Here is a 15,543-nt window from a genome sequence, read left to right as displayed (position 1 = left end):
CCGTGGTCCTTCAAAAGCACCGCACCGCAGGGGGCAGAGACCAGTGCGCGAGGGCCATCAGAGAAAGGGAGATAGATGTCGTTGAAGGGGAGAAAAAAACAAGCCACTTCTCGGGGCCTCATTTCCTCGAACCGCGACAGCAAGCTTCTCGTCCGCTCCTCATCCAGTGTCGCACGCCGGCAAAAGTTTGCAAGTTTCACCCCTGACTGAGTGGCGATTTCTGGTGGCCCGGATAGAACTACTCGCAAGATGGTGACCATAGACCCGCCACCTTAATGAGGTCACTCATGTTTCCTGTTGATGGCTTTCTGTTTCTTTACGTCGCGGGATAAAATGTGCTTTGAACTTCTTCGCCTTTCAATTGCTTTAATTTTGGAGATGATCACACCAATCACTACATTCCAGAATTGATTCACACCGGTCGCAAACGAGAGTACGTTCAACAGCGGTATAACCCAAAACGTCCGTGTTCTACGCTGGGATTGCGATAAACGAGATGACGGTGTCGAGACGGCGGAGTATGCTGATCACTGCGGAGTCTAATCACCAAAAAGAAGACAGCGAAGACTGAGCTTGCGCGCGAACACGCCATACGTCGCGGCGAGTGCTCCGAGCTTCATTCCACATCACTATGTGTCTGAGTAGACTTTTCATATTCTTAGGCAGTTCTAAGCCTCCCCTTTATTTTTAAACATCGGAATGAAGGAACGCCCCATTTAAAATGTGAAGAATGCAAACAGTGTGAGGTAGGTCATAGATATGATACACTGAAACAGTGTCTTGCTGCCATAATTTGTTAACCCCTTCTCTGCAAATCCAAGCCACAATAACTAAGACAACGTGTGGTAGAATGCTCAGTCTTTATTTTGTCTTCATGCTTAAAGTGTAAACGATGGAGCTACATTCAGCGTGCGTCATTTATTGGAATAAATCAGGCGTTACTGCTATAATTACTTTATTGCAGCAGTCATAGTTCGCCCAAAGTGAAACTGCATGGTATAGGCGCTGTATTTCTCCCTGTTTAGTTACGTGGGGCAAAAGCCATGAGAACCGGTTTTTTTCGAAGAGCGTGAATCAAGAAAATGATTTAACTCGGAGACACCGAACGTTTTCAGCATGAACGGTTGCCGGGACTTTCATCCTTTGGAGGAGCCCGGTTACACGGGCAATGCCAAGGAAGGACACGTTCTGGGTTTATCAAGCAGTCTTCTGAGCATCCAGGATTTTGGGGACATCCGAGATACTGGATAGAAGAAGCAATCCGCCTTCGACGGGCATGGTGATTCCCGTGACAAACGCTGCGTCATCGGATGCCAGAAAGGCGATGGAGTGAGCAACTTCCTCCGGTGTACCTATTCGTCCAAGGGCGTGTTTACTGCTGGCAATTTTCTCCAGACTCTGGGAGGAATTAGAGTTATTACAAGAAAAGCATGGAACTCCAACATTCGTGGGTGGTTTCATCGAGCGCTTTTGGCAATCAGTAAAGGCAGACCGTGCAGTACAGATAACAAAATGCACTCAGAGTTGCTTAGTGATTTTAAATTCGAGGTAAATAGAAATCACCAGCTGCAAAAGAAAGTTTGCCAATTCAACTTCTATTGACCAGACGTGGAGCATCCTGCGTTTACTCGATGTCGCGTAGTTCTGGAGACAAGTCGCTCATGTGATTTCTCTTTTTTGCGCTTGCTTTCAAAGTCCTTATTTTGTTCATCCGCTGATCGCAACATCGAGGAGTTGCAACCAGCTACTTGCTTTTAGGGCGCGCATCATTCCTTGATCATCACGGCCTCTGAATGGATGCAGCTTCTTTCTTTCATTTCGTAGCGACGGTCTTGGCTACAGCATCTTGCTTATTTTATTTACCAAGGTATGGTTCGTTGATGAGCCGCCACCTCGTGAGTGTGAAGTAATATTTCACGCCACGCGTCCGGACAACAAGGACCCATCACATGCGGTACCATGACCGTAGCTCCAACTATTGTGCCCTCTATACCTAAGGCGGAGGATGTGTGTGTATTCCACGAGCTAGTGGTTATCCTTTCGTCCGACTTAATTTTCGTTCCCCTCATAAATAAAATACATAAATTAAATCTCTGTAAACCATGCGCACACAGTTTCCTAGGCTCTGTCATTGGAAGGTTGTAGCCGCCAGAAGGCACGGCGTCAGGCTAGCTAGCGCTCGTCTATTTAACTCGCTCTTGCGCAGCTTCATTGTAACCTCATGCTAGGAGCAAAAGTCAGGGCCAGTGAGGAAATTTATCGATGACGCAGTGGTTCAACGCGGTATGCAGGTGTGCACCGAGGAGTTGGTTAGCTAATGGTCGGTATGTCGCGCACTGAAACTTTTGAAGGTGCGTGTGGCTGCGTTTCGCGGTAAGTGATGGTTCATACAGCAAGCGGATGCGATCTGGCTACGAGACCTCACCTCTACTATGGTAGCGACAGCCACTAGCATCCTGGTATCGCTTTCGCCCTTTTTTTCGCGACACCTGCGCATCTTCCTGGTTCTCAGTCGGTCGTCAATGTAGTGGAGTGCGGTCAAGCGGCCTAAAAAATTAGCCATTGCGAGACCCGTCCCGGCCGGGAAACCAAACGAAAGATGGGCACATCTAAATTGTGCCTCATCTTTGTCGGGGTATTTCCAGCATGGGCAATAAAAGGACGATAACCAGAACTCAGTGCCCGCAGGCTCTCCATTGCACCTGGAATGCACAGCAAGTACTCCGGCATTTTACATAAACAACAACTTTGGTACACTTGCCTCAATGAGAATATAAATTTGTGAGTACAACGGGACAAACTTTACTCGCGCTGTCACTAAGTGTACTAAGTATATAGTAATACAAAAAAAAGGCAGAAGTTCAAGGCGGAAGACATGTGAAGATGAGAGCTTGAAGAGATAAACACAGGGTGTCGCTGGAGCCGATCGTTCCGACAAGCGAACTTGTCTTCTGTAGAAGACAAGTCCGCTTGTCTAAACGATCGGCTCCAGCGACAGCCTGTGTTTATATATTTTTCATCTCTTGAAGGTATAGCATACTACCAATTAAAGTGCGTACCTCCATGAATTCCTCATCGCCGACGCCAGGTAGGCGCGCCATGAACGTTTTGATAGACCCAGGGCTGCATAGAAAAAAGAGTAGTAAATGGGCTTGTCACTTTAATTGTCATTCTTTCCGAAATTTCAAATATGCTCGCGAGCAACGTGAGCTCTGGCGCAAAACGCAAATCACCACCAAATCATGGGCTGCCTGCAGGAGGAAATTGTGCATACTTTTTTCGTTGGCATTTCGTGCAACTTCATTTAAATATCACTGATTTTTTACTTATCTTTTTCTATAAGCAAAATGGTTCAGCCCCATCAAAGACTCGGATTCCGATTCAGTGGAGTTGTGTGTATGAATGGGGTGGCGGGATAGGCAGTCGGTATCCTTATGCAACTTGCCAGATTTTTAGCGTGCTGAGAACGTGTAATACCAACAAGATGTACTACTGTAAATCTTAATGCCCAAAGTGCGAGCCTTCCTGTGGGGTACTTACGTGTTCGTAGCCAGCAGAGTGCATGTACGTCGGTGACTATTGCGAATGGCTGACCATATACCTACAGAATGAATTTTGTGATAGCCCAAACGAGAGCTAGACACTCCCGCTGAGCAGTCGAGTATTTCTCTATTTGCCGTTTAGCTTATACGATTATGTTTGTCCTGCTAATAACACTCTAAGAAGGTTTCACGACGCTTCTCAGCAATGTACAAAAAAATACTAGCCATGACGTTGATTAGCACAGCGCGCTTTTGTTCTGTCTATGTCAGTTTCCATCTTTTTCTTATTATAGACACCTTAAACCAGTGAAATGTTGAATACGCAAATTCAATGGCGGACAGCACAGTGCTCTTACCTGATCGTGTTAACACGTACACCATACGTAGCGTTTTCTGAAACGGGAAAAGGAAAACATCGCACCAATTTCGCGCAGCGTTCTACAACAATCACTAGACTGTATTGATGGTGACAGTGTCAGGCAGTCACGCAAAAACCTTTTCTATGCGGACCTCAGAGTTTTCAGAGTCGAGGCTGAAAGTTTGAAACAGATAGACTCTCTTTATTCCCTCTAGAGCTTCGTAAATACGCCTAATACCATTGTTCTCGATTCTCGTGCAGTCAAAACTGGTGCCTTCAGCACAGTGCCGATATTTCTGACGTTAAGTGGAAGGGGTAGAACATGTGAGGTTCAACCTAGCACTGGGTATATCGTTTGTTTTTACAGCGAAAGCTGTTATGAGATCATTTCACCGGCCGTTTTTGGCGCCGTAGTTGCCCGTCGCCGCCGGTGTCCGTAACCAGTATCGCTCGAAATAAGAAAAAGAAACGAAAGAAAAAAAATTCCAGGATGCAACGAGGTTCGAACCTGGGCCCTCTGCGTGGGAGGGAGCCCAGTATTCAACCTTTGAGCCATGCCGGTTCGTGAAACTGCTTTGCAAAAAGGTCCTATACAGGCTTCATGTCGGGAAGGATCCACATTAGCATATGCAATATAGCGTGGTAGAAGAGTAAAATAAGCACCAAGCGTCGCACAACGCGAATTCTGTAACCAGGCATCACACAATGCGAATTGCGCAACGAGTAGGTTGTTGAATGCTGACAACCCATTACAAATGGCTCTGCCATAATTCTTCATCGTCATCAGGCAAAGCATCAACAAAGTGCGCATAATGCCTTACATGCGTTTAGCAGGTACGAACGCTCTCCGTAGAATGACGAAAAATGGCACAGTGCCTGCTGCCCTACTTCTCAAAATTCACAATGATTTATAGCGTAGTGGGTTCCTCGCAAGTGCACTTGTATTGGTTGCCAAGCCCATAAGCGCATGATCCATTACTGCGGGGCCTCAGTAAAGTTCTTCGCCCCCCCCCCCCCTCTCTCCCACGTCAACGTGTGTTATACAGCATGATGGGAGAGGGAAATAGCGAGCGGGTGTCACCCAATGCAAATTACATAACTGGTGGGCCGTTTAAAGCTTCCAGCCCATTACAAAGGGCTGAGCCATAATTCTTCATCGTCATCAGTCGTCGCGTCAACAAAGTGCACATAATGCCTTACAGACCTGTAGCTGGTGCCTCGCTTCTCCGCAGAATGACGAATAATGGCTTAGTAGGTGCTTCCCAACTACACAAAAAATTGTGATTTATGGCGTAGTGGGTACCTTTTCTAGTGTACTTGTATTGTAGCCCCTAGAGAGCTTAACGGGTTCTAGAAACGCCGCTCTTCCAGCTTTCGCTGTGACTGTGCTGCGGTTTAAGCGCAGGCCTGGCGATTTTTTTCATGCGAGTTTTCGTTGCGGCTCTGTGCTGCTTAGGAGGGTTGCTCCTTGGATTCGTCTGTGTTCTGTAAATGAGGAGCCGTGCAACGCAGAAACGGGTCAAAGGACAATCTACAGCGAGGGCTCACTGTAAATTGAACTTATTACATGAAATGGCCGTACAAAATACAAAACCAAATGATTTTTCTGCAGTGCGAAATCAAAACATATAACATAATGCGAAAATGAGGGACACAAAGGTAGCGTCTCGCATGCCGCACACGCTGGAATCGCCGAATAATGTTATCTCATTTTCCAAAAGACCAACAGAAAGGTTTACTTGTGCATTTAAGTTCCTGACGCGCCTTGTCCGTTGTTCGGTCAACGGTGTGTGGTTTCTCACGGGTATGTCCGCTAATAACAGTCGTTCGCTCAGAACAGGAAGCCAGAAATGACGTGTGGCATTGAAAGGCTAACCACCCGTCTTTTCCATTACGAACACTGCTGAGGGGTAGCTCGTGCAGAGGAACATTTGTTCGTCCATGCCAATGGAGCAAGTGAGTTTTATGCCAGCATGCGGACCGCCGCTGAAGTTCCTGATCTTTAACAGGTTCCATCACGCTAAAGACACGTCGCTAAAGACAAGATCATTTTGTCCACGCACTTCTGAGGTCACGCGCGCGTCCTACGTCCAGAGTAGAGAAGAAACTGCTGAGCACCGCGTTTGCTGCTGATTCAACCTGGCTCCCTAATGCACAATCAATGCTGGCGACGACGCATTTCTGAGGGCACGATGGGAAAACGAAAATACTGGTTGTCGCAGCTTTGACCCCGGTAAATATCAAGGCTATCATAAATATAGCCCACGCAGTACGCCTGCGCCGAGTAAATCGAAAACGAAACAGGTTTTTCATGGCCGCTGAAGCCTTGGTCGCCAACAACGGGATTGTGGTAAGACAGTGGGTGACGACCACGGCTTTCCGAACGCCGGCGGTCATTTCGGTTGTTCGCGAACGCCGCTGTCGCTCTCTTGCGTCGCACATTTGCGGTGTGTCGTACTTGGTGTAATCCGAGGGTGTGTGGCCAAATACGACAGAATTAACGAAATTTTGATGTCAATAAACAATACACATGCTTGCCGGGACCAGGTAAGACGCCCGAATTATTTGATTTAACGCGGGTCAAGCTAACGAGCTTTCACTGTATAAGGTTTAATGCAACGCAACTGAATGATAATATGTTGTTTATTGAAAAGAAGAAATAGAAACGGCGAAAAGGTGTTAGTGTTCTGTAATCACCGTCAAGACCTAACCATTGGAGGGATGGCCGGCTTACGGCTGCTATCATCACTATCTGCCGGCGCCCGTGGCACCCGGCTGGCGCGCTATGGCTCGAGCGCCATGGACGGTCAGTAGATGCACTGGCTTGGAGCAATATAAGATGGAGATGGTGCCATTTCTGAAGGCTCCAGCTAGGCACTAGCTCCGAGGCCATGACCCAGAGTGCGCAACATAAAGCAGACTGGAAAAGAGAGCCGGTGTCGGCCGCTATCTTTGTTGTGCTTAGGAGAGGGGAAAAAATAGAGGCCATGTCACACGGTGGAGGCGAATGACGAGCAGAACTTACGGGCGCAACATCTCCTTTGGTAGCTGCCTAAGGGATGCGTAAGCATATAGTCTTAGAAGGCAGTGTTAGTTGACCTTCCGCAACTGCTCTGCGGACGCAGGCTGTTTTAGAAATGGCTGGCAGCCTGCGTCCACAGAGCTGCAACATTCCTGATTTTCGGCGGAGCGCGTGTTGCCGGCGATTGCATTTGCAAGCTGAAAAGAAAGCCACGTCATTCCTATGGTCGGTACACACCATTCTTATGCCGCGCAGTGTCGCGTCAGCCTTGAGAATATTATAAGCAGTGAATTCAACTGTGAAACTGGATTTTCAAGGGAAATGCACACACAAAACAAGCGCCAAGCTGTACGCAGATTCAAACCTTCATTTATTTTGCCCTCGTTATTTTCATCGTTGTCGTACGACAGACCGAGTGGTCCATGCGCATAGAGCAATAGAGTTTAGTCGACTCCTCCGATATCGTCGCGCCCATTCACTACCTTCAGGAAGAGCACACGGGAACGCAAGCTGATGTGAAAACCAGTTGTGGTACTGCGTGTACCTCGAAATATTTAACACAGTGATCGCGATTGCGTATCTGCACTGGTGCTCTCCGATAACCCTAGTTGCGGCCTGCGTGCACGTGAGGCAGCCGCGTGACAGAACGGGTTCTGTATTGTAAATTCATCGCATAAATGCACAAATGGCTATTGTATTTCTTATCATTACTAACTCGATTAGTTTATTCCAATAAGCCTTTCGAAGTCCTTGCATCATTTATTGTATGCAGTACTCACCAAAACAAAGACCATTTCTGATCATTTTGTATATGTAGTTCATCCACTCTATGATGAAAAACACTTATATCTCGCAAAAGCGGGCGCTCAAGCTACTTAACTTTGCCTTTTTTATTTCAGACGCGTGAGGCCATATTGGTGCAACGAATATTGCAGCATTCCGTTCTGTCTAGACATTGACTACCGTGTACAAAGCCATGTAATTAGTTACTAAAAATCTCGCTCCTGTTTCGCAGGCAAAACAGCACAAAATGTTACCATTCCCTCAAGTGCTACTAGCCGAAACAGCGTGTGTGTGAGTGTGTGTGTGTGTGTGTACTGCGTAAGCATCTTCATTCCCACCAATTTTAGCTATGTGGTTTTAATGTCGCTCTGAAATTAAATTGGAAAAAAATAAACAGCAGGCATGTTTTTTTCTTCGCACTGTTTTATTGTCGGAAACTGCAGGACCAAGAAAACAGCCCACCTCAACCTTGGGGAGAACTTATATGCAAAACGGAACATTGAAGCTAGCAAACGCGAACGCACCTTTCTTGTTCCGCCCTTGTGTATCGGTTACAGTTTGATGACGGCTAGTCGGTTCAGAATTAGAGCAGAGAACAGCGCCAGGAGAACAATGACAACAAGGGAACGAAGCTCTTGTCCTATCGTCTTCGTTCCCTTTTTGTGTTTGTTCTTGTCGTGGTGTTTCGTCCTCTGCCCTTGTGCAGTTCACCCCAAAAACCGTTTACAAGAAGCCCAGCTTAAAATCCTTTTCGGGGGGACACGCCCGTTTTCGGGTGGTTTTCATGCCAAACTCGTGCTGCCATGCTGGTTGCGTCATTTATAAGCGCCTCTCTCATATGCACACACGTTTTGAAGCAGGGTGGCTAATTCGACTTCATTTCTGCGTTTATTTTCATACAGAGGTCACAGAAGTTCTAGTCATAAATGTTCTGCGTGATCATGGTGCCACTTCCTTTCACAATTCTAAAAGCATGGCACACTAATTAATTTTCAACCTTTCATTTTCTCGAGCATCTGGGAATTACCGTCCACCAATAGAGTGGTTTTCTTGGCCAGTCTCTTGACAAACCTGCTCTACACCATCTCCGCCGACCCCGCGAGACCACGACCCTGCAGTCCAATATAACGCTAGAGCAAGCGCAGGGCGAGGTTAGCGCGCAAGCGCGCTCACATGAGCACTGCGAGCAAGAGCACGCGCACAGCTCCTCAGCACAGCGCGAGAGGAAGATGTGCGCACCAGCGCCTTCAAGAGCGCGCGCGTAGCGCGAGCAGAAAATGAGAGGTGGAGAGAGAAAACACGCGCGCGTGCAGCGAGACAGAACGCACACAGCCGCAATGTACAGAAACCGCCGGCGGAGCGCCGTGCGCGACCGCATAACGAGATTTCAGAAAAAGGGGGCGCTTTTCAGAAAGGCGCAGCAGCGCACCATGGCCCAGGTTTTCTCGTCTATTCCACCCCCAGTACACGAGTATATGACAACGGGTAGCAACCGCGACTGGCGCGTCGCCACAGTGGCCAAAGGCGTAGACGGAAACCACTGTTGTTTTTGGTGTACGCACGCGGCGATCTGCTGGGAAAAGGTACGTGTACACTAGTGGAAAGCATGCCGCGGCGGGGTCCCGCCCGCCGGCGCCTCCGCTCAGCAAGCAGCGGCACGCTGTCCACATTGCGCGCGCGAGAGTCACGAGTCAAAAGTCGGCATTTCGAGGCGCGCGCGCCAGCCGGCTTGCGGCTTCTTCCCGACAGTCAGAGAGACGTGGTGCGAGAGAGGAGAACAACGTCCATTTGCTATGCCGCCGCCCGTGGGATGAGGAAAAGGAGAAAAAGCAGGCGCTTATTGGTGGTTTGCTTGTGCGGCAGCCGACTGGAGGGGCAAACAGCCCTGGGAGTGATTCAGTCGGCGGGAGAAAAGCGTTGAAAGTCCGCGGGATAAAGAGAGAAACGCGGCGCCTCGCGAGCGGTAAGCGGCGCGCTGGAGAAGGGTTCGTAACTTAACAGCTCTGACGTAAAAATGGATCTTGGGCTCTGATGTAATGCGTAGTATAGGCAAGCGATAACCACTTAGAGCGACAGAATGCATACAAACGCATACAGAATGCAATAAACTTTTGTGTCAAACTGGGTAAAAACGGGGCGGAGACGCTTCAAGTGCTTCAGAAAGCCTATGGTGACGACGCGATGAAGCAAAGCCAAACTCTCACGCGGCACAAGGTGTTCCGGCAAGGTCAGGAGTGTGCCAGCGACGACCGCCACTCGAGACGGCCGTCGAAATCACAATTTGACGACTTGGTACAAAAAGAGGGTCATGTTTTGGACAAGTACCGGCGGTTAAGTGTTTGGATGATGTGGTCTGCGCGAAAATGGTACAATAGTCTTGACGAGTGAAATGAAGGAGGAGCGACAATCTATGTGACAGGTATAAAATTGAATCCACTCGCACAAAAATGAATCCTTCAGTGGACATATATTTGCGATGTATGAAGACATGATAGTACAAGCCGACGACGAAGAAGCGCGCGAATAAGTATGGCACCTGACCCACGGCACGTCTTCCATCTCTAGCGTCACATAGGCTGACAATGACGACGATGATTTCCATTGCAAAATGAATTCGAGGAAGTGGGTGCGAGACCTCCAGGCACGTGCAGCCTAAAAACAGGAACTCGACAGTGTCATTTCATGAGCATTTCAGCTCTTCAGATACAGCAGAAATATATGTGCCAGCAGAATAGAAGATATGAGTGATCATTTAGATTTCTGAACAATGTTCTCTGTGGGTACCTTTTTACGTCGAAGCTTGAATGGCTAGGCCATGTTCGCAGAAAAAATCGTCGTCCGCGAGCAAAAGCCTATGTGCCACAGCAATTGGGTTCTCACCCAACTCTAATTATTTGCTCGGCTCTTGCTGTTTGGTCATTCATCTGATATTGCTCAGTGTCTGTACATATTTGAAGTTTCATGCATGCTGCACTAATTCGAATAATTATGGAATGTATAATTAGTTCACCTTTGTTTTGAAGATAACTATTCTATTCGATTGGAAATATCTTTATCTTTGTTTCAAAATATTATTAAAGTTTTTTTTGTTCTCTGATTTGATTGGAGAAGGTCCTTGACTCCTTCATAGCGGCGATTGGCGCAAGCCATACACCAGAGGCCCAACCCCCATGCCACACCTTCGGAGAAGCTTGTGCTTCGGCCCCGAGTCGTGACAAATCACCAGTGGTCTAATATACGTTGCCCTCAAGTCATTTCTACAAACTGACTTTCGGACCCAATAAAAGTGCACCTCTGTGAAGTACTCACACTCAGCAGTGTAGAAACAATTAGGATTGAATTTGACTATATATATCCTCAGAATGCTGAACAGTTACCGTATCGACACCTAAATGGCATTTTGGATGATAATTTCGCCAATCTAGGAACAAGCATTGTGATAGCGACTGATGCTTCCGTTTGCAAAGAGAAGGCAGGTATGGCAATTGCACCGTTCTTTCTAGATTTGACTTTCTCAGTTCGGTTACCTGACTCTACGCCTATTCAACAGGCTGAATTGCTGGCAGTCGTCCTAGCATTACGCAAATTGCTCAGTGTCTCTCGGCAGTGGCTACTCTAATAGAGTGACTCTCTGTCCTTCCTGAAGTGGTCCTAATTGGTCGAGTTCCTTGAAGACATTCTCTTCGCTAATTTCGAGACAGTGACCTCTTATTCCTTTAGTGTTGGTACCTGGGCATAAAGGTTCAATACTCAATGAATATGCGGATGCACTTGCAGTATCATGCCGCGCTGGCCCTGTTTCTTCTCTATTGATAGCGTCGGCGTATGTTCCCCTAGAAGGGAACAAATATCAGTTACAAGGCTACGATGTCGAGGCAGAACTCGGCATCGTACCTTTACCTTCTGCTCGTACCTTTACCTTTACCTTTACAATTACGCCACTGAGCCTTTACGTTCGCAGCTCTGGTCTCGCTCAATCACCTTTTGTGTCATTAGAGTAATGAGAGTGAATTTCTACATGACGTGTTCTTGACGTGTCAAAGGTTTGAAATTCAAAGGAAAGGACTCCTAGAAGTACCCCTTCGAAAGAATGGCTTGAATTTGTCACTTCCGGTGGTTCTTTCATTCGGCGCTACCATGTTTGTTTTTAGCTACAGGAACGTTTTCGACGCTATGACAGGCTAAAAGAATTGAATGTGAAGTGTAACTTAAGTCAGTTTCTTTTTCGAACGTCCCATTTCTTAATCCCAGCTGTTTATTTATCTATATATAGAATTTTTACGGCGTTTCCTTAAGTTTATTTTTTTAGTTTTACTCGGCTATATCGTTAATGTGTAACGGCTAAACTATTTTTAAAGCCTTTCCTTTAGCAAGTGAATTAATGTCTTCAGCAAGGCACCGTCCAAATCATGGCCTAACCCCAGAATGGTATGCGCCAAGTGCATGAGGAGCAATAACAAAAAAAAAATCTTCAGCCGTGTCTGGTTCTGTGGTTTTGATACTGACTGTGTGCGTAGATTTTTCGTCGATGTTGACGACTATGCATTCATGGATGTAGTCCTAAACTAAGAAACCTTAGCGAGACGCCACGCTCCGCTGCACACCACATTACTCACCTTTACTAACAGGCCTCGCGATTGCCACAGACAACGACAGGCCAACGAGCTACAATGAAATTACTAAGGCTTTCTATCTGGCCTGATGGAGTTGCCCTCCGCCTAACAAGTTATTCAGAGCGCAAGCTACCATCTGGCCGCAGCTACAGACTGACACTTATCCAAATTCGCTAGCATATCATTAACTCTACCTCGAGATCAGACAGCACCTGCAAGGTCTGCGGTATAGATCCTGCTATAGAACTTGCTATATTCAAGAACGGGCTCTGGAAATGTGAAGCAAGTACTAAAGACAATAATCCCGATGTTTTTTCGATGAGGCGGGCCGATGCCATGTACAGGTGAGAGCTCGCCGACCAAACCTGGGCCGTCCAGGAGGCCTGCGAAGTGGCGACTTGTCAAGACCTGGACGTTCCGACGTGGAAGAACTAAGCGCGTGTCATCAAACTTGCGGAAACACGCTGAAATGCCCCAGAGGTCTGCATACCGCCAGTTGCAAGTGGTGTATATAAATAAATAAATAAATAGCTCGCCGTTAGTATGCTGGGCGATGTACTCTCCGTGGCTGAACTGTGTAACGCCGCGCACTGCGGAGCGACGGGCCGCCCGTTCGAATGCGCTGTTCGGAAAGTATTTGTCAGAAATATTTTTCTTCGTGGCATATATATATATATATATATATATATATATATATATATATATATATATATATATATATATATATATATATATATATATATATATATATATATATAGGACATGAGGGCGATGGCACAAAACAGCCGAGATTGTCCATATAATTGAATAAAATCAGTTCGGTATGACTATGTTCAAGGTCACAGTTGCTGGTATAATGGCATTGAAGCATATACTGTAGTCATTCTGGCAATCACTTCTTGCGTCATAACGAAGTCGGAGCAGTTGATGTTTCCGAGTCGCAGTTCGTACCAAATCCTAAGAAATGGCACGAGCAGTTCGTCTGATATTCGATTTCTAATTTGACGAGTGCAGAGCGCCGAGAATGCGGTGCGCTTTGGATTGTCCTATTCACTTCCAATTACGATTTAATGTCGCGTTTAGCAATAGGTGGTCTGCAAAAGGAGGTCCCGCGCAACTGTTTTGCCAGAGGCCCAGCCTTTTCTGTAATGCAAGAGACCATTTTCCTAATTGTAGAGCTAGCTTTCCTGCTGTGCAGATTGCCCAACTAATGACGGCTATACTCGCGGACAACATTTCTTGGCAATGAAGAGGAGACTACAGAGCCGAACTACGCGTGTGCTACTGCTGATGAATATAGTCCCACAACTGTGTCAGTGTTTTCTGCGTGAGAATAAAGACAGGAACATTACTTTATTTTCTACGGGGTGCTGTCTGAAAACAGGGTCAGCACGCACCAAGGAGTTGTTTATATTTGTGTTGCTTTATGCAGTGTCATTTCGCGTTTTTGCGCCTGTGAAAACGTCGTACCTTTTACGTGCACCGCACGGTCAAAATGGCGTCTTCGTCTTCAGGTGAGCACTCATCAACCCACAGCTTTTCCGACGACTCGTCGAGGGAGGTTGTGACAAATTTGACTAACAAGTGGCTGTCTAAGCCTGTGATGGCCGCTCGAATAATTAAACGGCCGTCACAGGAGATACGGAAGGTTCACAAACGAAAACTGAACTCGAAACGCGCGCTGAACCGGACTACTTTAGGGAGCAGTATATGTGCATTAGCTCCGCCCCCGTAGCCTTTCCTTCATTGTCAAGAAAAGCTCTCTGCGAGTGCAGTCACACACTGCAAACAGCGTGTTCAAGCGCAGTTTGCTTGCGCTATGACCTGGAAATTGCGGACTCAGCTCTCTTGACATAAGCACACATAATAGACAAGCAGCACGTGCAACTAGAACCCCGTCTCCACTTGAAGCACGGCAGGTGCCGCTATTGAATGGGCGAATATGCAGCGCAGAGAAGCGCACTTGCGGATTATGAAAATGGTCTAGTACATAATTCCATTTTTGGAGCCGGAAACACGCCTTAGCCGCCATTTTTGTAAACTGCATAGTCACAGGCCAGCTGCTGCGACGGCACCAAATAATAATTTTGTTAAAATGGAGCCAACGAGAAAGTAACCAAGTAGCGAAGATGCTGTCTTCTTGCAAGCTCGCGAATATTTTCACGTTCCAATTCTGCGCATTTTGTATTTTACATTACTAAGCTGCCACCGTTTACACTGCGTAGAATCACGGTGTTTGGCGTATAACTCTTATCTTGAGACACTAGGACGGCTGCAAAAACGAGGTACACGTATTGCATACGATAACTTTCTCACAACACTACGGACATAGCAAACCACTGTTTTCAAGGTTGCAGATCTTCCCTTCTCATTTTCATTGTATTACTTGTACCTCCCGACGCCTAACAAGTAACCCTCGATGCCTATAGCAAAACGTTTACCGGAATATGCACGAGTGAAAGTTTGGAATGGTATACCGCATTAAATAAAGAACGCCCAGAAGTTGTCGGGATCACTAAAAAGTATTATTTTGATGCAGTTTTCTCTGCTTCTTGAGTTGACTGGTATTTTGGGTGTACATTTTTTTCACCATGTACATATATTGCTCTTTATGTTTTTGTGTTTTGTTTACAAAGGGTTATCATGTCCTTGTTCACTTTGTTAACCTATTGAAGGGGAGTATTATTTACACTTGTAACCCCAAGTTTCATTTTGCAGATCTGTGCACCACTTTTACTAAACGTTTTTTTTTTGTGTTTACTACAAGTTTCGTTCTTTTTTTTTCGTTGTTTAATCGAATTCAGTTGACTCTTGCTAGTAGGCAAACGTGATTTCTTGCATGATGATATTACTTTTCATTTTCTACATCTGTTTACTTCGAGTATAATCATTACAGCTTCTGTTATGTATATTACTAAATGAGACCCGCACTAGTCTTTGGCTATGGGCCATAAATTTGTGCATAATTTGTATAAGATAATGTCTGATTAAAGAACATTCATTCATTCATATTTTTTTGCCGCCACCGGCCTAAAAAAACTCCACAGCATATCCATGGGGTGAATGATGATGAGTGGGCGAAGCTCCGGAGGAAATCATAGGTAAACCGTGAATACTCCGAGCAATTCGCCCAGTATATGATCAAATAAACACGTGAGAAACACCGTGTATATATTAAACATCAATTTCTTATTGTACTGTTGGTTTACGTGGTCCCTTCATTAC

The 15,543-nt window shown here is 46.4% G+C and overlaps 1 protein-coding gene across 1 annotated transcript in view; it reads right to left on the bottom strand.

Annotated features, from left to right (window-relative positions):
* Nucleotides 1-1,197: 1,197 nt before the first annotated feature.
* The window catches only part of LOC119391700 (uncharacterized), a 55,111-nt gene continuing 40,765 nt past the window's right edge, over nt 1,198-15,543 (bottom strand). Inside the window, exon 4 of the mRNA XM_037659359.1 lies at nt 1,198-1,398. Coding sequence (XP_037515287.1) covers nt 1,198-1,398 — 201 coding nt within the window. The remainder of the gene's footprint in view (nt 1,399-15,543) is intronic.

This window comes from Rhipicephalus sanguineus, chromosome 4, assembly GCF_013339695.2.
Source record: "Rhipicephalus sanguineus isolate Rsan-2018 chromosome 4, BIME_Rsan_1.4, whole genome shotgun sequence".
Classification (NCBI taxonomy): Eukaryota; Metazoa; Arthropoda; class Arachnida; order Ixodida; family Ixodidae; genus Rhipicephalus; species Rhipicephalus sanguineus.
Note: the sequence above shows the minus strand (reverse complement) of the source record. Positions and strands in the feature narration are given on the sequence as shown.